The sequence below is a fragment of the Balearica regulorum genome, chromosome 1, assembly GCF_011004875.1.
Source record: "Balearica regulorum gibbericeps isolate bBalReg1 chromosome 1, bBalReg1.pri, whole genome shotgun sequence".
Classification (NCBI taxonomy): Eukaryota; Metazoa; Chordata; class Aves; order Gruiformes; family Gruidae; genus Balearica; species Balearica regulorum.
Window position 1 is genome coordinate 118,438,439 of NC_046184.1, and position 25,192 is coordinate 118,463,630.

The 25,192-nt window shown below is 38.2% G+C and overlaps 1 protein-coding gene across 2 annotated transcripts in view; it reads right to left on the reverse strand.

Moving 5' to 3' along the window:
- The window catches only part of KCNJ6 (potassium inwardly rectifying channel subfamily J member 6), a 170,331-nt gene that overhangs the window by 107,565 nt on the left and 37,574 nt on the right, over nucleotides 1-25,192 (reverse strand). The window contains exon 2 of one of the 2 annotated variants that reach the window (XM_075771920.1): nucleotides 10,891-10,939. The exons of the other annotated variant lie outside the window; for it this stretch is intronic. Coding sequence (XP_075628035.1) covers nucleotides 10,891-10,915 — 25 coding nt within the window. The 5' untranslated portion in view covers nucleotides 10,916-10,939. The remainder of the gene's footprint in view (nucleotides 1-10,890; nucleotides 10,940-25,192) is intronic. 2 annotated transcript variants of the gene reach the window in all.

A 25,192-nucleotide genomic window follows, 5' to 3' on the forward strand; every position in this document is an offset into this window, starting at 1 on the left:
AGAACTGAACTTTGCTAGTGAGGCAGAGGGAGTCAGCCAGCTGCTCCTAAACACTGCTCCTTCCTTCTCATGTTAACATCATGAGCACCTTACAAAATTAGGGAGGCAGAAAAACAGTAGGAGTTTTTCTGTTCACTTTAATGGGTTTTGTATCATGCTTTTCACAAATTCATTTTTAAACATTATAGCCCAGAACATATGATTGAATGGATACTAAAAATATGCAGCATTCACCCACAAATTAGTACAACAGCATGAGTTACTTGCGCCTTAAATAGTAATACTCCCCTAAATAATAATGTTATCACCAAAAAGACACTCAACCACATGCAAGAGCAATATGCCATAGGAAACAAACTGACTTAGCAGGAGGTCTGTAGATAGTTGTTTTCTGCCTTATTAAAAAGAAAAAAAAAAAGATAAGAAAGCATGCACCAATACACCATCATATGTTTCAGTAGGTTTCAGAGGAAATTATTCTTTGCCTATTACTAAAATAACTATTCAAACAATACTAGAAAACAGAGCAGAACAAGATATTTAAACTGCCTCCCAAATCTGTCAAGGGAAAGTATAGGTTTTCTAAACTCAACAAAAATGTGCCACTTTTATGGACAAGTAATCATGCTATTTGTTGTCCTTTTGATTTGCAGCTAGGTTAGCAAACGCTTCATGACACGTGACATGACTCCATTGTGTAAGTTCCTAGGAGCAACAGAGGAAACTCGCGATGTAGAGATAGCAGACTCAGCCTGACAATGATAAATATGTCAGACGATGACAATCATTCTGTGAATTTAGTTCTTGTGAATGAACGAAAATGGTAATTTAAAGTGTCATGATTTGGAAGCATAATCATCTCTGTACCAGTCATTCACAATCAGTTGTAGTAGAATGGAGCCTGATATTGTGCCATGCATAAAGTGTAAGCTGCGTGAAGACATATGGATACAGATTTGGAGTCAGACAGGAGCATCAGATCTGACCTCCCAGATAAAACAACCAATTAAATTTCACCCAAGGACTGAGCCCAATCACTTACATACCACTAAAATGTGACTGAGCTGATGGAGATGAGGCAGAAAGTATATGTTTATACAAGCCAAATATATTGTAAGTTTTGTCTCTGGTCTCTTTGGCCACACCGTGCTCAGCCCTCATACTAGCTGGGTCAGGAAGGACTCAGCTGGGGAAGGATGGGGCTCAGCGCAAGCCCTTGTAACAGCGGCCAGTGACTCTTCTCAGCTTCTGAAATGTCATGGGATTTCTGTCTCTGTAAGCTGCTACCTTGCCTTTGGGAATTTGATAGGATCTCTAAAGTCTTGGGACCAAACTGGAATAGTTTTCTAGCCATGCTTAGAGGTCTTACTACTGCTCAGGTGGACACAGGTGGCCCATACTGACAATGGATTAAAGGGTCCCCAGCCTTAAAACTATATGAAGACAGGGAAAGTTATCTTATAACTGCTGAGTGATGCTCCGAATGTGAGGCTGCTGGTGGTGAATGCTAATAGGTGATGTTAATCGGTGATGAAGAGGGAGATAGAAACCTCTCTCTCAAGCAGACTGATGTGAAGTTTTTCTGTGGAACCATCCGCAGAATAACTTTTTGCCTAGCCTTTACTGGTTTGTGGATCATTTCCTTCTAATTTTCCTCCTAGTGCATCATCTCCTTCTAACACCTTGTATTTTAATGTCTGAGTTACTAAACCACATGTTTGTAGCCCACCAGCCCATCTCTACCAGGTTTCTTTTAAACTCTTGATCTGCTCTACAGTACTTCGTGGCAAAATATTTCATAGGCTGCATGCTTTATTAAAAGCATTTCCTCAGATGTGGTGGCATTAAGGTTTTGTGATAACTGTCTTTTGCCATCTCCCCTCTCCGAAGGGTAAAGAGAAATGCATTTATCTAAGGTACTCTTCCATCAGTTTGGCTGAAATTACCTGTGTCTGTCCTGAGGAAACATAGGCTTTTATTTTGGATGAATATTGATTTTGATGAGTTAACTCAACAATGGTCGGTCATAGCAGCTTGCTTCTTTTTTTTTTTCCCTTTTCCCTTCCCTTCCCTTCCCTTCCTTTCCCCCTCACCCTCCCGCTCCCCCTCTTCCTTCTCCCTCCTCCCTCCTCCCTCTCCCTCTCTTTGCTTTTTTAAAGATGTAAGTCATTAAGCCAAAGTAAGAACAGAAAATGAAGTTTGAGCTCCGACTCCAATATCCAGTGGAAGACTTCCAGATGAAAGGGGATATGCCAATGCAAGAGCTAGGCTTCTCAAAGTAACTTTGCTGCTGCTCCTCCTGTGTCGAGAGTGAAAGGAACACCACATTTCTTAAGCATTCCTTTTAATTAGTAGAGTAAGAGCTGCATGCCTGCTTTTGCTGCTACCAGTATTCTTTTCTTTTGTGCAAGCCTTTCTGTTTTCCATTTTTTGTTTATAGGTATGTGGATTAAGAAATGCGCTTATGAAGTACGATGATGACAAAGCGGAGGGAGTTCAGCAAAGAACAACCAGGACTGGAGGCCCTGAATCTTGAAGTAGACTATAAAATCTAACTCTGCAGTTTAATTAGGAGGTGATTAGAGAGGGGTTCTGCAAGCTGGCAGAGATTTGAAGAGAGGAGATAGGGCAACTATTTACAGGAGGGATGATAATAGGAAGAAGGAGCGATCTCTCATTATATGGTAGAATTTCATGCGGTGCACAGTGCTAACGGTGAGGGTCAGCAGATGCATACAACTGGGTCCTCCCTTTCCTGCAGAGAGACATGCCTGTGCAACATGCTTGGGCTGAGACAGCAAAGGTAGCGATGCTGAAGTCTGGGATAAACTGATGTTGGTGTGCAGAAGAGCCCTATTACACAGTCACTGCTATCCCTGCGTCTGAAAACAGTGTTGCACTAATTCAAAGGAGAACAGATCTTACAGGTCTCTTCCTTCTTGTTGGTTTATATTTTAACAGCTCTTTTACTGTTGGCAATGACTCTCACTGGAGTCTTTTTGGTTTTCTCCTCCATGTAGTTCAAGATATTTTATGGTAAAAGGAATAGTGGTACATAAAGTTAGAAGAGCCTGAGCTACAAGTGCAGCAATGGTTCAGAAATAATACACTTTGAGTTAATGTGTTCTGTGCACATGAATTTGACTTGTAGGCATTATTTTGCCTGTAATGTGGTTAATATGGTCCCTGTTATCCCCTGCCAAATGTCTGAAGAGCAATGGAGGCAGGTGAAAAATACAGGGAGAATATAGTCTAGCTTTAGGGATTAATGTAACACCCAATTATAAAGCCTTTAAAAGTCATCTGTCAAAAATACCATGATAAGACCTTTCTCTCATTGTTTATATTAAATAATGCAACGAGGTCTTTTCCCAATGAAGTGGGATACTTCTCTTTCACATGAAATAGTTTATCCTACCATGTTCTATGATATTTTCCATTCATTGATTCTGGATGCCTTTGCAACTCATTTTCAAAGTCTAAGGGTTTCAAAACCCCATATGTTTATGGTACTACCTGTTTAACAGCTGCTCTTGTACATCTCAGATGCCATTTTTTTCTGGATTGTTTTTCCCTTAGCTATTGACCAGCATTCTTTGCTATTCATCATGCTATGCTTATTTCCTAGAACTAAAATCCATTATGGTCTCTTATCTGCTTGATAGCTCAATAAGCCTGATCCAGGTCAGACAGTTTTCTACAGCTTTCAGAACCATTGATCCTGTTTTTCACCATTTAACTCAACTCATCTGCTCTATGTGAAGACAATTGATTAGACATTTTTAATGACTTCTTTATCCTGAGTGAATATGAACATCCTGCTCTTTATGTACACAGTGTGGGCTATTCTTTCAGCACTGCACACTGCTCACTACTCTGACTAAAGTTCATTGTTGGTTAGCACTGTTGTTGATTATTGGAAGATTTAAGTGCATGTTAAATAAATACAGAAAAAGCTTTGCATTAGAGGAGAATTAAAGTTGTGAAGCCAAGCCCCAAATAGCTGGAAATAGTCAGTTAAGGGTGCAACGCCAACTGTCCAGATGTCAACATACCCATAATATTCAAGGTATTGTGAGAAAATGTTGTCTCAAAGGCTTTAGCCACCTGGCTGACATTTTTGGCAACTCAGTCCCATACTGAGGTCCTCAAAAACTGGTACTTAAAATCTGAAGTGACTTCTGCTCTCAATATTGAATTTTCGCACATGCTTAAACTAATTCTGATCATGCCCAGAAACACTGGGCATGTATTTCTCCTCTAAAGACCATCTTACACCTAAATGTATCTCACACCAAATCTCGTATGGATTCACTATTTTACCCTACTGCTGATCAGAAGATGTTATTGCAATATGACTGCGGATTGGGTTCTGTAGAAAGCAGTGCTGTGGGAAGGTGTTTTATCTACTAGCTTTGTGTCTAGACCACTTAGATTTACTATAGAAGATGAGTGTTTGCTCTGGGAAGCACGTGACTGAAAAACCCAGCTCTGCTGTGCCATGGACCATAGCAATGCAAAGGAAAGGCACCAAGAATTACTAAATCGTGTCAGACTGTAGCCTCTGTTTCAGAAATGGGTGATCCTGGGCTAATAAAGGGAATTATTGAAACACACATCTAGCATGGAGAATGACCACCTCAATAGAATAAATGCTGTTAAAGGTGTAAGTAGCAAGAAATACTATGTTTCAATAAGAAACAGTACAATGTAGCCTATATGTAATCACTGTTCCTAAGTAGAAAAACAGAAAATTTTACCTCATTCATAATTCAGCTCTTGGTTATGTCATCCCCGATATTTTGAGTTTAATTTTGACAAAGATTATAGCTTAGCAAAGTAATATTAGCAGTGCTATCAAAATTTAATATGTTTTTGAAAAATCTAAGCTTCTAGAATCATATGACTGTATGAGAGTCTTGGTTTTCATTTGGGAAAAAATATTTCTGTCCTTCACACTTGCAGAGACAAGTTAAAGACAAGACCTTTAAAGGCTCAGAGAATGCAAAGCAAATACTCTTAACGTTGTATACTGAGGACTAGAAGTACTGTCAATCAGCTTCCTGATTAAGATAGGTTTCTTTTGTTTCTTATTGCATATATAAGTTCATAGTTCTTCTAAACCCCTGCTAGTGCATCACTGAAACAATAGAACTTCTTGCTTTCTTGCATAATGAACCCCTTTTCAGAATTTCATTCTCCTCTCAAACCTGGCCTTTACCATGAAGAATAGACTGTATTTTCATTTAATTATAACAGCATTGTTCTTTCTGTTCTTTTCATTATATGCATCAGCTAAATTGTGCTGAAATAACAACAACAACAATAATAATAACAATAATCATAATAATAATACACATTCTGGTTACTTGTAATTTAAATTTGACCAAAGATTTAGGGAGTTAATTTTGAAATAAATGTTATCAACCTATATATACAGTATCGAATCAACCATAATTAGATGTTCCACTTAATACAACATTTATCTTTATGGCTTAATATTTGCTACAAATCTACTCCTCCAGAAATAACTATCATAACAGAACTCTTTTCTTACTGAAAAGTAAGAGATGATGAAAATACATATTGTGGGAAAACCACCTTCCTATTCTACTCTTGGCACGCCCTCATAGAAAGGCTCACCGTAAAAGGATAATTGGGTCTCTTGAAAATAAAGGACTCTAACTTCCTCAAGCATGTGCAAATGTCTGTCTTGAATGAGTTTTCTGAATGTTTTGGAGTTTTTGCACTTGAATTTTGCCCTGTAAGAATCTGCTCTTTCTAACAAATGGATGGTACTCGATATCAGTGGAAAAAGTTGAACTGGATATTTGTACTTAGAAATGCTTTCAGAGACTGAAGAATCAGAATTCTAGATCAGTGAGATGCAAACTCAGGCTTTAAGGTCAGTTCTTCTAAGTTTTGATTCTGTGCATGCACAACTGGTGGTGTGTTCACGCAAGATAGCATTTATGCATGCACCACCAACTCGTAATGTGATAGTAAAAAGGTTAGGTTTCTGAAAAAAAGGCAAAGATAAAAGGTGTAGTTCTGGGGAAAAAAAAAAAAAAGTTGAAGTAGAAAGGTCACAATGTCATACAGCAAGAGAGAGTATATTGGATATGTATTTACTGTAACATACCATATGTTTTTCTTCCATGTCATAAAAACATAATTCAAAATATGTAGAACTGCTCAAAAAAAAAAATCCAGACTACTCTGGCAGATGTAAATCCGAAAATACTGTAACTTTTAACTAACTCAAAGCAGAAAATTTTTTCTCTTTATAAAACCTCTCTACAAGTACGAGAGAGCAAAAGGGACACTTTAGATTCAGACACTGGAGACAAGAAAAAGAAAGCTTTTGGGAAGAGCACTCCATCACAAACCAGATCTCTCCTAGGGTTTGTCTGCTCCTGAAATTTTTTCAGGTTAGATAGATTGATTTCTTTTTAAATTTTTTTTACCCCCCTGAGTAAAATTCATGACAGCCATAATTCAGAAGGTTTTATCTGGAGTTATTTGAGGTCTCAGTATTCATTATTTCACTGTAAGTAAATTTATTTCACTGGAAGTAAATTTACAGACATTTGGAGACATTTTTCTAACAAATGAAGGAACATCCTTACTTTGAACTAACTCTTCCGCCTCTGGCCGTTCTTATGCAGGTGCATCACGTGGCTTAACGGGGTAACAGAACAAACATGACTGTTTACTGATGTGCCCCGACTGCCAGAGAACATCTTAATTGGATGTCACTTCTCTGTTTAAATGCTTTAAGGCAGCCAACCATGCCCATTTTCAATTCTAGCCTGTAGCAAGTTCACACTGCTCATGTCACACATTGATTATGGTGCAGCCATCATATGGCACACTAGATCCATGCTTCTGCATAATTTGGAGCCGAGACCTTGGACTTCCTCATTACGTTAGGGAGAAGAGTATGTACAAACTCATCTGTACAGCAGTGACCTGGAGGCCTCAGAGCTCGGTCTGGATGAGAGAGAATGGGCACATTCATATTCTCACTTGGTCTTCAGCAAAGAGTACATCTCTGGCAGGGCTTTTAGAAATATCAGAACCCTGAGGAGAGCTTTGCAGATGCTATCCAAGCTGGCAAGCCATCATGTTGCAAAAGAAGCAACCAGCTAGCCCCTGACATAAAGCAGACATTGCACAGATGCCAATTAGGAGTTGTGATGTAGACAGCTTGGTTTCACCCAAGGCAACTCAGGAACATGCTGCACACCTTGACTAGCTGGATAGCAGGAGGAGAAACTGATGGAACTAGAGAGGAAATTCCTTTCAATATCGTAACACCGGACTGTAAAAGGACTTTTCTAAGGTACTATCAAGGCATCACCATATTTGCCTACTCACTAAATGTCTTGTAATAATTCTCATTCCCCAAAGAATTCAAAATTGTGATCATTCCTGAGGACTGAATAGTTCTGTACAGGATGTTTCTCTGAATATCTAATTTTTCATATTGGCCAAATACATCAGGCTGAACATCTGATACCTTCCTGTAGTGCTTAATATTTGCTCTCTTACCTTGCTTGCTGTGCTTTAGCTATTCACAGACAAGATGATGGCATCATTCGGGTTAAAAAAGACCACCAGTGCATGGGAAGCATGAGAACAAGAGGAACAGAAGAAAACAAAAAACGTAGGGAAAATAATTTGGTTCCTGGCTTCATTTATATGCTCAGCTTTTAAGTATTCTGAGATTATATGAGGTAAATTACCCAACGCAGGCTATAATGAAATTCCAAAATGCATACAGATTTTAAGGCATTATAAAGGAGTTCTTGGACAGCTCCCTGGGGCTCAATGTAATTATGGTGGCGTTCTATTAATTCTGTGCAAGTGTTGTAAAATAATAACTTGGGGCAAAGAGTGGTCTTATTTGGTATGTGTCTCTGCTTCTATATCAGCTCTAAGGGACTATCCCCAAAAAATTAGCTCAGCATTTCTTTCTGGTTTGCACTTCAACTGTTGTATTAAAATGATTTTCCCTCACTTTTTTTTTTTTTTTTTTAAACTTTCAAGGCAGACAGTTCTCTCAACACACACAAGTAGAGGGCTCTATCATGATACCTCATGTATTTCCATGATCATAAAATTGCTATAGAAATAGGACAGAAAGTATTAAACCATTTTTTTTCCCCCTTACCAATATTCCCTACAATTCGACAGATCCTCTGAGAATGGAAATATAAAATGTGACAAAAATACAGACTGTTATCCCTGCTGGTGAAGATAACAGACTTGGAACAATTACTACATCAGTGTTCTCTCAGTCTTCCTCTTAGCATGCAATGTGACATGAATCTCAGGTATGGGGCTTTTCTTACTGCAGAAACATCCAGAGAATCTTTATGGAGAAGGGGCAGAGAGCAGTGCTTGGTAACTTCATCAGAACAGTTTGATAGAGGGAAAAAGATAGAGCAGTGGAGGGAAGGTGATTGATTTTTTCTGGAACTGTGCAAAGATGTGAACAGAGGAAAGAGACAAGAAGCACAGCTCTTGGGTGAAACTGAAAGGCAAATAATAATTTTGTTATATCGGTACCGTGATCAAGCCATTTCTTGAGGTCTTTGAAACCCTGTGAGGCCTCAAAGGCCTTTCTTTATTTTCCCAGTTCCAAGAAAAATGCCCTGCATTGCAAACCAGAGGCCCACCCTATGCCAGCTTGTTGCTTCCCCATTCCATTTATTTTCTTTTAATCTGCATTAGCTTTAAAATGAGCACTGTGGTATGTTCACTAAGAATTTTCTTTCCAGCTTGCAATGCAGTTTATGATTTATTAAAAATATTTTAAAATGTCATGAAATCATCTGAAAATTTCATAAAAGGCTTGCATGAAGTATGAACAAATCCTTATACAAAGCAGTAGTAAATCCTTTTAAGAAGCATGCTGTCTTAAAGAAGCCAAATAAAAGTAATTTGCAAGACAAACATGAATCCTAAAGGAACTGCACAGTGCATTTTTGAGATCGTGTTCCCCATCAGTTATGAAGTTCTATGGAGGCCACTTCTCTGACTCTTCAGACCATTAAGAAAGTGTGCTTGCTTTCCCCTAGCACTTTTTGGTGAGATTCCTTCACCTTCTTTCAGAAAGGTTGTGCAAAGCCCAGCATAGGGCGGATACTGCTTAGCTGCTTCCACCTTTGATAACAGGTTCCTCCACTGTTCCATCCGTCTCCCACCCATCCATCAAGACATAATTATACAGCTATCCAGCATCCAATAATGCTAGAGAAGTGATGGGGTGGCAGATGTTTCTGAGAATGATGCTGTGCATCCACAGAGATTAATGGAGCAAGAGTACCATTCCTCATATCAGTGCGGGTCTGGTATTTCTCTAGGGTCTGGTATTATTGTCCTTTTGGGCCTTGCTAAACTGTAATGTTGACCTCTCCACTATTACCACCTCGGCTTTGCTGCACCATGGGGAAATATTTCTTTCTACTTATGAATACTGCAGAAAGTATAGGAATGTGGATCCTGTTGATAACTCAGAAAATTGAAAATCTCATCTATGATTCCCCATTAGAAACTTCTGCCAGATCTTTTGAGATGCAGACAGTGGGGGAGAGGAAGAAGCGGACAGAACAGCATTCAGATAACAACGCACACCTCCATGGCAAGAACTCCATCAAGTGCTTTAATGAGAGTTTAACTACCGGTCAGTAGGTTGCCACATATCTTATGCCATTACCTGTAGTCTGCTACCGATTAGCAATGTCTCCCCATGGGGAGAAGAGCTCTCAGGTTGACATCTGCATCCTGTATTTGTGTTTTAGGAACAAGGCCTTTGCTACATGGATGTTCTGCTGTGTCTATTGCGTCTCCCAGGTCGGCAACACCTTTTTGTGAGATAGATAGATAGGTTGTTTCTGATACTGAAATAATTTTTTATAGCTAGTAGTGGTAACTCTGCCTTGCAATGACATATGTAAGGAGATACAGAGAGGGAAGCAAAGTGAACTGCAAGAGCAAAAAGGCAGGGAAGTGCTGCCCTAGGAACAGGCCTTCTGTACACAAACAGAAAAATTAACTGGAAATAACTTTCTAATGTAAATGAGTCTTATGGATGTCTGCGTTTCTGTCTTTCTATAGTCTCTGGTTAAGCTGAGTAAAAGATTTCTCCCTTTTAAAGTCAATTTATTTAAGTTTGCATAGGCTGTGGAGCTAGATAAATTTTGGGAAAGAGACAGTGGTTTGCCAGGATTTCATCCTAAATTGTCTCCAAATTTTGTCCAGAAATAGATTATCCACTGTGAGTCTCTCAGCTACAAGTGTTTATAGGCACTACTCCATTATCTAGATCCCATATTATGAGAGAAGAACAAACTACCTCTTGTCTGTTACATATTTAAGACAATGCACACCTCTTGGAAACCAATGAAATCAATGGAAACCTTTCCACATATATCTCTGGGCGTAATTCCTGTTGGATGAATCTGGCACAGGTGACTATCCTGAACTGGATTTAGTGCGACCTTTTATAAACTTGTGAAGGAAAGTATGCACTAACCTGGATCAAGTAAATTAGGCACTCATTAAATCCACAAGAATCCACATTCTATTTAAGTAAAACTCAGGCTCATGAAGTCAAACACATAGTAGCTGCTTTGCTGTATTTAGGTCCAAATACAGGTGATTTAAACAGTGCATGAAGAAAATAGCAGTCCTTATTTTGGGGGTTCCTTTTTTTAAAAAAAAAAAAAAGGAGTGGAATGATTTATGATGAAGTTAGGAGTGAAGATATAGTGTTTGAATGAGATCCCTGAATGCAAGCACTGTTTTCTGGTTTTGTGGCATTATGTGAGGGAGAGGGACAGATGGAAAAAGAAAGTGGTTGAACTTCCTATTTGTACTCACTCATTGACTCTGTCAATTTGGCCATCTCTGTTTCTCTTTTGGGCTTCTCCTGGGGGAACAGACAAAATAAAAAACAAATATATATATAATATATATATAAAAATATGAATACACTTGAGTGCAAGTGGCAATTGGAGGGAAGAAGATTAATCCTTTATAAATTTCTATAATATTTAGGGATTTAACTTTACTCCTAAATAGCCTGCACCTCTGTTTGTTTTTTCTTGGTTTTGTTGGGGTATTTTTTTTGTTTTGTTTTGTTTTGTTTTGTTTTGTTTTTTTCTTGTAGTCTCTGGATTGTGTCAACTACAAAGTATGAAACTTGTATTTATTTATCTGTGAGTGCATGTGTGTGTATCTAGTTGGAGTAACTGAAGTTATTCAATGAAAGTGATAATGGAAGAGGAAATCCTCCTCTGTTTTGTGCTCTGCACTAAAATTTGCAACTGTGTTAGGACTTCCTGCCAAAAGATATGGCAATGACCATCCCACAAAACAGATATACTGAAGGAAAGAAAACACTTATTTACAAATAAATAAATTTCAGACAGAAGCTGGAGTGGTATGGTATTGAGTCTGACACTGAAATGAACTGACTGAAGTACTGCTTCATTTATTTCTTTGATCCATGAGGGACTCCCAATCAAACCTGCTTGTGTTTGTCAGTTGCTTTTTAAAATCTAATTTTGTTTTCCTGTTTCAGACACTTCTTGTAGCTGTTGTAACTAAGCCTGTTTTGACAGAAGGCTTGGCCAATCAAGAGCCCTTGGATTTGGTGGAATTCACCTTAACAGGGACTGATGTCCCAAAGCTTGTCTCAGCCAAAGCAATGGAGGCTGGGTCCAATCTCCTGATTTCACAGCCAGAGTGTGGGCTGAATTAAAACATTCAGCCCTTCAAAGCCCTAATTAGCTGGTTTTGAGAAGATTCCTCTAAAATATGACTTTAATGAGCAGCAGCCCCAAACGGATGGCCTCTGCCCCCTATCTCAGGTCTGGGACAAGGTGCAGGTTTCTGGGCAGGGTGGCCTGCAGTAGCTGCCAAAATGGCTGGGGACAGGACTGAGCACAGTGGCATTTCGCTGTGGCTGGGTCTATATCAACAAACAGCACCGTGGCAAGCCAGGGGCTGAGAATGGCGTGAGAATGGTTCCTGCCAGGTGTTATTTGACAGTATAGATGTAGTATTCCAATGCTACTTGGCTATGACATGAGCAGACCCCGCTGCAGAGGTGCCATGCTGTCACAAGAGCTACCCCTCCTGCTTTATGTGAAAGAGTAGGATCATCTCATGACTTGAGAGGAGGTGAGGTCTGTCCATCTCTGTCTTATCCCAAAACTGGCTTCCGTCTGGTGCAAAAAAATCTAAAATAAATATTTTCCATACCTAATATGCTACTACTTGCACTTTGGAAAGCTAGACTTCTGCTAACAAAAAGCTCACATTTCATAGTAATAGGAAACATCGGAAGGCATGAAACAAGCAGATAATGCTTCACAACTGTATGCATGCCCCTTAGAGCCTTTCATATTAAAAGAAAGGTTTAAGGTTATGTCCTGAATCTGCAGTGAGGTTAATGCCGTAAGCCATGCTGATAATGTCGCATTCGGCATCAGATTCATGCATTGCTACGAAAGAAAATAAGGACGAAGAAAGAAATAGCACAAGAGTGCCAGTTAAAAAAAAGAGGTCCTGTATGGCAATTTCTTGCATGGTATTAATCATCAAAAGAAAGCACAGCACTGTGAAAATCATCAGTAATTTGTGTCCATGTTGCTTTATAATGTGACCTTAAAACAGCTCCTGCCACTAGAGAACTTATAGTTTATCAGGAATGAACAGTTGGGGAAGATCAGTGTTGAGCCCTGAAGATGGAAGGCTCGATTTATTAGACTAATAACAAGCTGTGATTTTAAATATTAATACTTTGCTCTTGCATGTTATTAAATAATTTTTACTAATGATGAGGTCTATCATAAGGGCATAGGAGACTAGAATGTCATTTCCTTTGAAAGTAAAAGTATTAAATGTAATATATAAGGAGAAAGTTATAAGTTTTTGAGCCTCTGAGTTCTGCTAATGATCAAATATTTGTTTTCAAGAAGCTGGTAAAGGCAAGCACTAAAAGAATGTACTTTTTCCTCCAGAAATGGCCTGACACCACTGACAGGTAAGCACAGAAACATTTACGTGTAAAGAGACTGCATATTGTCACTGCAGCAGTTTGGGTATAGTGTGTTAAAGAAGAAAGCTAAGGTCCTCAGGCTTATGATACTGTCACCTGTGTGAATTTCCTTATTAGAGAGACAACATGAAATGGCAGACAAGACTCAACTAATTGCTGCATTTGAAAATATTGAAAGAGTTTGGTTTACTTTTCCTAAGAAAAATGACCAGGACTACTGAAGATCTGATCTTCCTTCTTTAGAAGATAAAGATACTCTGGTATGAATGTCATTTCTCAGTAGAACAGAGTAAAAAATTACATCCCACTTTCCAAGTATTTTATTGAAAAAAATTAATCTTTTTTACTGTTATCCCTGAAGTTTAGAATCTGCATGAAATTATTCTCTCAAGTTTTGCATTTTCCCCTTTCTCTAATGATCGCTAGTGTGTGCACACATACATACTATGAAGTTCTTCTGAAAACTCTAAGCAAAATTTTCCACTCATTAGTTTTATCAAAATGGCATATTTTAAGAAAATTTGAACACCTCTAAGAAATTTGGATTTTGATGGCAGCTAAAGAAGGAATTCCATCCTTTCTGACAGAATGAGTTCTAACAGATTGAGTGGGGAGGAAAAAACCCATTAAAACATACTTTTGGTCCTGACTTCAGCAGATGTGATTATGAATACAGACTGTCAGCAGAATAAGACTTGCCTTCTTTAAAAAAACAATAAACAAATAAACAAACAAACAACACTGTTTCATTTCAGGACAGAACTCCTCTTTAAGGGCAAACTGTGGTAGTATTTCCCCTTGAAATTACTGAGTAAAGAAGAATTGCTATTTCAGAAAGCACATAAAGAAAAGTGGCCCTTATTTTTCATCTGTCCTAACACGGTGAAGCTCGTATCTGGTTTTTTTTGTAGCTATGCAGACAGCTTGGAGTGATTTCTGCAGGGGTTTGAATCCATGGGCTGTTGCTGACAGTGCAACTGTTCTGGGGCCAAGAACCCGTATCTTCCACAACTTCAGGGAAGCAGCAAAGACAGACTGCTGTTGTGAGAGACTGGATTGTGTGCAGATGTGTGCTACCCTTGCATACCTGGGTGAGATGGCTACCGTCTTCCTGAGTGCATAAAAAGCAAGAAATTCTGCTCTTCCTATTTTAAATGATATGCATGTAAAGAGCAAGTGATAGATGATATTGTTGTGATTCAAGACAGGATATGTGAAATGTAAATTGGTTATGTGAAGCATGCTAATTTCCACTAGTAAAAATGGCTATTTAACATGCTTCTTTATACTTTTTGCATTGTTGCTGAGGTTGGTCTTTCAGCTGAGGGTGTATGAAAGAAGCTGCAAACTCTCCTTTTTTTAGTGGAGCTTTTTTCTTTCTCTTTTTCTTTTTCTTTTTCTTTTTCTTTTTCTTTTTCTTTTTCTTTTTCTTCTCTTCTTCTCTTCTCTTCTCTTCTCTTCTCTTCTCTTCTCTTCTCTTCTCTTCTCTTCTCTTCTCTTCTCTTCTCTTCTCTTCTCTTCTCTTCTCTTCTCTTCTCTTCTCTTCTCTTCTCTTCTCATCTATGTGCCTGGCCTTAGTTTATTTTGAAGAGTTTGTTTGACAAGGCTGTGAAATTTAGACATTATTATCAATTCCTGGTGCCTTTTCTCTCTGAATAGTCAGATAAAAGATATTTCATTTATATAAACTTCCTTAAGGCAAATGAACAGTAAACCAACCCTACAGTATCTTGAGACTGTGGCGTCCTGTCTTGCACTGAATTTAATCTCAAATCATTATCATCCTGTTGCAACATTCATGGGTTTAATGTGATGCTCTAAGTGCCAACACAGAAAGTGTGGCCCTCACATCACACTTTCACTACTCAGCCAAAGAAAATCAGGCACCTTTGTATAAAGCTCTCCTTGCCTGACTTCCCATGCCGCACTGTCTGCCATAGGTTCTGTCAGAGGGTGCACAAGAAGATGTCAATAGTGCCAACAAGGCAGTGCTGACTTAACATATTCAGCGTCATGCATGAGCAGAGAGTGAGGATTGCATCAAATTCCAGATGAGAATCAAAACACGGAGTATCTAGGTCACTTATCATAAGGAAAAATTCCTGGGCAAGAGAGTGCATGATCTTCCTGCAGTTTTTCTGACAGAAGGGCATGGGCATATCCTGTAATTTCCTCTTCTTCCATGGCTGTTAGCTTCAGCTGGCACAAACTGATGAGATCATTATCTTTGTTTGTTCGTTTACTGCATGGCTGAAACTTCTCTTGTACTTTTGCCACTTCACAAGTCCAGAGGTGTGCCAACATGCTAGGAATCTGTTGAAGTAATCTAGAACTTTGGCTAAAATTTCTGATATTATTTCGTCAGTCCTGTACTGGCTGAACTATGGATCAGAACTCAAATATGTTATAACCATTACACATACTTTTTGTGAAGCTTTGTTACTTTTGAAAGTAATTCAGTGGCAAATCCCTAGTAATTTCATTGATATATCCTTCAAGGCAATAGCTATTCAATCACTAAATGCAAACTCAATGAGCAAAAAGCGAAGAAGAACCTTTTCTGAAATTTTAGCTTAGAGTAATCTATCTTGGGATATCTTAAATTACTTTTTCAAACTACCTGGAAATGGTGTTATGTTTGAAACACTATTAAATGAGAATAATAGAATTTCATTTTATATAATGTCTTTCATACTTGTGACATCCTCAAATGCTTTACCGTAATGAATTAGGTACTGGTTGTTAGGCAATGGTGTGTAGGCAAATGCAGCACTCATTATGTGTTATTCATTTTAGCAATAGCCTACACTCAGCTCTCAAAAGCATAGCTTATTTTAGGTGGAGAGGGATAGTTGGAAGGAGTTGGAGTCTTCCTTCTGAAAAACACCGTAGGAACTTCCATTTCTATCTGGACACATATCTAACAAAGGAAAAAAATAGTTTAATAGCCCATCTTTAGGATCTCTAAAAATGAGATGAGCTGTGTTATTGCATTATTTTACTATTACTAAAATTCAAGCTGTATGTAAGACCTGCCTAGATTTATGTGAGCTGCTTTTCATGCCTCACTGTCTCAGAACTAAAAAATAGTGTATATCTTGTTTATTTTTATAAATCTATCATCTTGCCCATCCCAAGAAAGCTGGTTGGTCCCGAATGCCTGTTTTGTCTTGTCTTCTAGAATTACTTCTTGTGGTAGGGACTGTAATGACTATATTTGTGCAAGACCTGGCACAATGTGATCTCAAGCAAATTGGCTTTAAAGGTGAGAATACTAGCAAGTAATCTGCATCCCCTTGCAGTGAGCCCAGTGTTTGAATGGCTAAGAATACATTTTAGAGGACTATCTTGTGCTTGGTACAAGAGGTGATTTCAATTTGCATCAGTTGGAATGAGCTTAAAATACAGTATTTGAATAGATGGAGTGAGTAAAGTTCACTGAGGGTGTATCTTAGCTGGGTTCACTGGAGTTATCAAGCGGTAGAGGTGAATATGGCTTATTAATGTGTTCAGATGTCATAAAGCACTCTCAGTAGCTCCAATATAAGATGCCTTACATGGAGGAAATTTGCATTAACAGCAGGAGGAACTGAATTTATTTCTCTGGGTTCTAGAATATAGTTTTTACATTTCTTATAGTTTTTAGTTAACTTACTCATCATTCACACTTTATCTGTGAAATATGTGTGGAAAAATCTCTTTTTTTTTTCCAGGCAGAAAATGAAGCAGCAGTTCTTGAGAAGCTTGTAAGTTCCCTTCAGACTCAAGATACAAAGCTCACAGAGTCGTGCATTAAATCCATTGCAAATACATTGTCATTCTCTAACTAGGAGGAACAAATATTCACATATTAAACAGTGGGGATGGTGTGTGGTGGTTCTGAGGGTAGAAAATCTTTCTAGGAACAGAAGCAGCATAAATAAATTTTACTGACTGCTGTTGAGTATGTGCGAACATTTTTTAATGTACTTGCATCTCCAGAACACAAATAAATAAAAAAATGTTTGAACAAGATAAAGAGAAAAAATAATCTGAAAGTCTGCAGGAGAGAGAATACTCATATCTATGAAACAGACAAACAAACAAACAAAAAAAAATGAAAAGGAGAAAGAGAAAGACTTCATGTTTTGGCATTTTAAGTAAGATCTAAGCTGTAGTAAGTCTCAGGTTTCCAGTTTTTCTTGAATAACCTAAAGAACTTCACATATTTAAGCTATTAAAATTGATTGCTGAGAACATGAATCTAAAAAAAATATGATATCCTGCCTTTGGCAGCAAACCTCAGAACTATGGGCATTTAAGTATCCTTAATTTATTGTCGTAATGTTGCCAGAAGATGCAGATTATTTTATGAACAATTACATTTTTATGCTGTTAAATACTTGTTGCTTCTGCTGTCAACTGTAGAAGAGTCACTTAAGTATTAATATGAAATGGCCATTAAGGAACTAATGAGAACATTACACAGTGGTAAGTTAATAAAGAAATATTTTAGGTATCTAAAAAACCAAAGGTGAGAGTTAAGTAATGTGGTATTATTACATGATTAATGGTAGGTATATTTTCTTATTTTCTCTGCTCTAAGAGGGTGAAGTATATCAGCTTAATTGTCATCTCCCATTACAAAGACCCAACAGAATGCCTGAGGATTTATTTGATTCCCTCAGATCTCAGTAAAAATACATTCCTTCTGAGACAATGGGTTGGGTTGACTAAACACTAAGAGACCTTCCACTTCTGTACTGACAGCCAATGAACTATATGTACTGCTTGCTTTTGAGAAGCTCAGCTTGGGTGTTCTAACAAATTATGTATGAAGGTAATTGCAATGGAGTATTTAAGTCTTTCTTACATACAACATTTCTAGCCTGCATTGTGAAACTAAGCAAGTGTAAGTATAAGCTGAAAACAGAGACAAATATCCTGGCAACAAAGTGATGTAGTGCTGCTCTACTAAAAAGGTTGGAAAGCTTTTTACTTAGGGCTGTTAAAACTACATTGGACCAAGCAGCATAAATTACATCTCAGCAAATGGTCTTCAAGACAGAGTGGATAATCTTACATATGTTTTGTCACTTAAATCTCCAGACTGCAGGTAGGGTGTCTGTGCACAATTAATGGTTGGTGAAAAGCTGTATAATCAGTGGAAATGTTCTTACCAATTCAAAGACCTTTGGATCAAACTCTTAAGAAACTGCTATTTTCCTTTTTAGGGCATAATTCATGAATATATTCTGAATCATAATAGAAGAAATGTAAGTTACCTTGAGATAACAACAGCTACCTTATTTTAAAAAGTTTGTAGAAACACAAAAGAGGAGATTCATGATAGAAAAGACTTAAAATGCTTATCCAATCTTTTCAGCTGTTAATAATGCGTATGTTTAGTTTTTTATGAGCTCATTGCTTCTGTGCACACCCCACACCCCCCCCCAAAGGGAAAACTTCAACTCATTGTTTGTGTACTTATAGCATTAAATTCCAGATTTCAATAAGAATCACTTAAAGAATATTTATAGACTGGGGATTTCACATGAAAAATTATAGGTAGAAGCATGCCTGAACTAATCTAGAAATCATTATTTAGACTATTTAAGAGAATAATGATCTAATAAAGTATGCTTTGTTTATTACTTGTCTTGATGCATTGTAAAAAAAAATAACTCATAACTGAATAGAACAGATCAACCATTTCAAAACTGAACCTATTTCCTCAGGTACCTTGTGAGACTTAAATGACGAACATACAACTAGGAGAACTGGCTTTTTTCTTTTCTTTTGTGCTATGATCACGTTCATTCAATGAAAGTTGTTAAACAAGAACTGTCTTCAGTGTCAGATTTGGCTCCAATTGAATAATACTAAAGCATCTCACACAGTTTCCAATTTTAGCAGCCTTTTGTTGTTAAATCTATTTAAAAAAATCTTCAAAAGTAGATTTGTTGAAAAAGAACAAGTAATGTGTCAGATGATGCAAAAATGCTAATTATGAAAACACCTCCCCATCCTACTGAGAAATACCTGAAAATGCCTCCCATTTACTACTCCCTGAGAGAGAACTGAACTTTTGGTTGCTTATGCTGATATTCAGGCTGGTTTACACAGATCTCTTTAAGCAGAAGTGTAAAAGCATTAAAAAAGAGAAATGCTAAGGTAAACCAGCCTTTCTGAATTTAAGAACTGAGACTTCCTTCTCAAGTCGGTGTCTTCCAAACAAAAAATCAGAAAATGAGAGTGTTACACTTTCTCTATGATTACTTTGTTAGCAATGACCTTCCCACCTTAGGGTGCAACTCCATCTTTCCCCAAATGCACAAAGTCACAACCCTGGCCTTCGATCTGCCAACTTTTCAGAGCTAATGAAGATAATAATAGGAGCTGCAGCAGAAACAGTCAAAATGGGGACCTTCAGACATACGGCTGGGGGTTCATGTCACCTAAGTTCAGCTCACTAAAAATTTGGATATACAGTCTAAGCAAGTTATTTAGACTCCCTCTAGCATCAGCAGAGGGAAGGCAGCATCTCCAAAGGCAACTTAACCAGGTGTCTCAAGTAGATGAATCGCTGGTGGAAGTGCTCAGATCATTAGAAATACAGCTGACGTGACTAAAACAAAGTAAATACTTACTTGTTATATGGCTAAGTGCAGGGGAGGGATATGAAGCCCCCTCTCCGAAATTGCTGTGGTATTGACTATCATCTTTCTGCTGTGCTAAGGGTTTGCTCCTACCCTTCATCTCCCATTCTCCTCACCCCCACATACTGTTTCTTACTCTTCTCTGTCTTATCCAGCCCATCACCTTTCCTAAAATGCTCTTTCCCTTCCCTTTTCTCTCCATCTAACTTTATAACTAACCTTTCTTCTCCCTCTCTTCACACTCTCCCACATTTCCAAAAAGAACGGTTGTGAAACTAGCACGCTGTTTGTTGCTATCGCACTGCACACGCCTCCCTCTCTACCCCTCAAACCCACACGTACTATCTATCTTATCTAAATAGACTGTGCATCTCTGAGGCAGGGGATGTCTATTGCTTGAACTGCACAGGCTCAATCAGCATCACCTCAGGTTTTTAGATTTGTGGAGATATTTTTATTTTAATAACGTGTCCAATATATTATATTCTACATGACCATAAATAAGAGAGATGTATAAAATGTTCATTAACAAAAGTGCAAAACAGGGTGAAAATCATTGCACTGTTGTTCTTGCCATTGTCCTGGTACTTAGACCAAGCTGACAAAGGGTTCTGACTGCTCCAGGAGACTCACCCTCACTGTCAGCTGAGGCTAGCGATAGCATTCACATTTATGGTTTCAAACTGAAACCAAAGGCTCTTTTCTGTAAGGGAGTGCCATCTCGCCACAGTGCAATGCTGCCGAGAGGTCCCCAAGCAGCCTCTGAAAGAACAATACCTGTCAAACAAGTAAATTGGTCTGTAAGAGCCTTGCACTAACACATATAACTGTGCTGCTAGTACGTGAGTTAGCTTTTTACCTAGACATGTTTTATACTGTGCCATGTAAAGTTCTGTTTTGTTTCTTGGGGATTTGAAAATGTTTTAACTGGAATATCTGGACAAACTCTGTGTGAATCAGACTAAAGACTTACAAGTCAGACACAGCAAATCTATGTGTTCCTCGGATAGTACAGCTGACTGTGTTTTATATACAGTGTACTTTATATACAGTACAACATAATGGAGAAGTTTCAAAATGTATTAGCTTGAGTTCTCTCTAAGTTTAACCACCCCCAAAAAAATATATATATGATGCTAGTGATAAAAGGTCAGCTATTTCTGTTGCTTTTAATCTAATTAAGTGTTAATACTAATAAAATATTAATAGCTGGTAGCTTCTAAAGGGAAAAATATGTGGTCTAATAGAGATGGGATGGGATAAAGCATTTTATTCCATTACAAAGATATCAAAGTGCAACGATATTACTACTAGCAGATATGTCTTCTAGGCTCCTCTGCTGTACCTTGATGTCTCTAGGAAGGCTGTCCATCACTTTCCTACGTGATTGCTCTTCTCTGAGCCCTCTAAGCTCCTTTATCGTACACCCTTCCCTCACCACCGCTCCAAAGGCATCCCTGCTCCTTCAACGTTACAAAACTCTGCCTTTTTTGATTGTTTTAACCACTCTTCCCTCTTGTCTGAGATGCCTCCATGCATAAAGTAGAAGCAGCAGTATGGTAAAGAGCAACCTCTGTTGCTCCCGTGTGAAGGAGCATTGCTCCTGCAATGTCCTGAGTGACGGGCTGAAGGCTCCTGGTGTGGGTGAACACTCGTACAACGGCACAGAGGGAGTAGAGAGTAGGAGTTCGCTTAGGCCCGGTCTGCATATGAAAGAGTGAGGTGCTCACCTTGCCCCAGAGCTGCTCTAGCACAGCCAGCACTCAGAGAGGGCAATGCCAGGCAGCAAAGACTCACAAGACCATCAGAGATTTATTGCACATCAAGCACAAACTGATTATCAGCTTTGTGAATCTTTCTTGGTTTCTATCACCTTGAGTGCACTTACTTGTAAACTCAGGACAAGTCTCCTCAGCACACCGGCCACAGTGCAGACATCTCCTCTCTACTGCTGATGTGAGCTAATAGAGCCGCGCGCCTGTGGAGGGCCGAGGCTGGGAAGCTGCATCACCGTAACGCTGTGGGTGGAGCTCATCAGCTTGGCCCTGGGACGCACTGACGTCACTGCAGTGTCTCCACTGTAAGAGGTAGGACAGTTTCTGATAAGCTGGATACGCTGCACTGAATGCTATAGCAGTCAGAAGTCTCTAAGGTGGTTTTGTGAATTTTCTGGTTATATTATTCCAACCTTGGGTTTTCTTGGTCTTATTCTTTATTTATTTGTGGTTAACAATGGTTACCTTTTTGAGAAAAAAAACCCAAACCATTACAGTTATCTTATTTAACTCCATTGCCTCCTGCTTTTTAAAATTACGAGGAAGTTCATTATTTCTCAGAATTATAAATATATTTCCTAAGAGTTGTTTTGTGAAATTTTAATCAAGAATAAATCTAGCCAGAAGAAGTATTTAAATATTTTTCTCCAGTTTTTAAAACATCCTTATTTTCTTTTCTAATGGTGTCTTTTCTCCTCCTCAAATTCTACATTATGCCCATATTTCAGTTACGTGCAAACCCGGTTAAATAAAAAAATAAGCACATGACAGTTCCTATACTGTCCCATTAACATAAGCTTTCTACAACTGTACAAAATAGATGAGATACCTCTGAGTTTTGCAGCTTGATTTGATTTTAATGTCTGCTGTATAATTCTTAAATGCTTAGCACTTCAGAAAACTCTAGGTAATTTAAAGCTAAATTAATCTTTACTTATAGAAAATGGGAACAAGATTTAGGTAAGATGTTTTGTCATTTCTTGATATCTTTTAGTTAATTTTTTTTTTTTTTTTTTTTTGAAAAATAAAGCTCCACTTGTAGTCATTTGTACTACAATACATTCCAAGCTTTCCTAACCATTCAATGGAACAGCTCATTCTGCTTTGCAAAGCCTTGATGTGCACCTTTATGGACTATTTTTCATCTCTCTGTTTTTCTTTCCAGAGCAATTTCAGCTGCAGAAGCCTGGAGAATGCTATCCAACATAGGCATATATGCCCTGATCGTAAAATTAAGTGCAGGCATATCTGTTATATGTCTTCATGAAGCTCTGCTGGATGTGGTCAGACCACAGGTAGGCTCAGTCTAGACAGAAGTGTCCCAGTGCCGAGTCAGGACTTAAGGCTCTAACTTTTCAGGCTCTTCTGTGGTATTTGAAAAGTCCAAGTGACTACCTTGGTTTGAATTCTATTGGAGAGAAATCAATTCTTGTTTTCTTTTTCTGAGTACACAGTAGTAACACGATATCTTCATTTTTCTGTCCACCCTCTGAAATGAACCCTGATGATGCAATTCCTCAGATCAGAATGATTTTCACTTTGCTAAATTGATTGCTATGTAATTACTAATTTGATGCAAGCTGGTATGAATCATGGCTACAAAGGGTTTCATATAAAGCCAGTTAAAAGAACATGATGTTTACCATAGTGATTATAATAACAATTGGAAAATTTAAAGCAGGCGCTCTAAACACTTACACAAGGGGGAAATGACTTGTTTGGGCTTTATGAGATGGTGTATAATTGTTTCTGGTCAGATAAATCAGATTTATGGGACATCACCAGAAGGTCTCAGATCTTCCCAGGTTACAGCTGTCAGTCTTTGTCACAGACAGGCCCGCAGTATTTTGGAGCCCAGAACGGCATTTCAGTGTTACAGCCTCGGGGACCAGCCTCTGTGAAAGGCTTCATCCAATACTTCTGAGGGTCCAGTTAAATCACACTTGCCTCTTCTGTATCATTCTGTACTTGCATACAATCTATCCTCGTGAAAAATGTAATTTACTCTCAACTTTTATAGAAACATTATAATTCAGTTTTAATGTACTATTTCAATTTGTGTTTCTGCTATTGAAGGAGGTTGCTGATGTATGCAATTCCCAGGACCAGCATTTATTACTGATTTTTTTTTCTTCGTGTAAAATAATAGAAAACAAAACATTTTCCCTCTCACACTTCTGTCTTCCTTATTTTTATGAAATCTGTTCTTTCAAAGTTTGGCGTTGCTTTTCATTGTGTCGACAGTCACTGCTACTTTGTGGCTTTCTCATAATTCCTGCTTGGCAGTTTTTGCAATGATATGAGGGTCCAAATTTTCCAAAGTATCAAAAGTTTTCTGATCCCATTAAAGGTGTGAGTGATGAATACCTTTGGAAATTAGGCCTAGAGTTTTTTAATAGAGTCATTATCCCTGCATGTTGTCACAACAACCAGACCCTTTCAGTGATTCAGACCCAAATGGAAAATCACATCCCAAATTACAATAAATGTGGGTACATGCAATTATCATCACAGAAGGCACTTCAGTTTCCATGCTCATTTAGTCATGTTTTTCTCAGCTGAGCCTGGCAACAAGGATACTAATTAATGTTTTTTCTAATGTGGACACCTGCCCATTAGAAGCTACCAATTCTTTGTATATAGAGAAAGCTGTCAGATGGTAATTACCTTTTGTTTTCTGCTACTCAGGTCTCCGAAGGAGAAGTTTTTCTCACATTATCAGACAGGCATGAGACCTCTAGCACCTTTGGATAATGTTTAATTTTCTGCTTAGGAGGGGTTCCTTTGGTTGTTGGGGTCTTTTTGGGGGGTTTTGTTTGTTTGTTTCTTTATTTGACCTTATCCACAAGGTCACATCTTTTCCAAAATCACTTATTTTGTGATTTTAGGAGAATTTTAGATTCAAGGAGAAAAAAATTATTACTATATTAATAAACTGGTCCAGAAAATTACTTTGGCAAACCCAAACACATAATTAACAGTAGTCAAGAACTACTGAATTTATCATATGACAGCTCCGCTTCCAGAAAATGTGCACAGAATATTTAACCCTGCAGTTTATAATTATCTTATACTTCCTTATTTGAAAAGAGAAACACCCCACTACAACTCTTTAGTGAATAAAATCTTCCCTACTACTTTGAGACCCCTGGGCTGTATTCTTCAGCACAGCTTTTATTGTTATGATTTTAAATCCTTTCTTCATTCTGCCTAGCACAATACAGTACATTCTTTATGACAGAAGTTATACGCAGCATCTCCATTAATGAAAGTTGTGATAGCAATCTGAACTAGATTAGAGAAATTGAAAAGAGCCATAAACCGTCTCCCCACTCCCTGCCCCATCTCCTCTCTTGCCTCTTTCTTGGTAGATGCGCAGCCAAAGACGGCACTCTCCATGTTTTTGTTGTATATTTTGTTGCAATGCATCATGATTTAAACCCGATTTCCTTGGTGTTATCTGAATTTGAAGATCTCCGATCTACAGAATGTGTTGTATTTGTAATATACAGCTTTTCCCCGTCCACTCTTTTCCTTCTTGTTGTTGCTTCTGCTGCTGATTTTAGTGAGCTAAAATCTTGAATTCCTTCTTCAGGCCTGTTCTACCAAGCATATCCACACTGAGTGGTACTTTACTCCTCAAGAGATTAGCATGGCTGCTTTTTGTGGGAAGAAACATCAGAATTTGGCTTTCTGTATTTAGT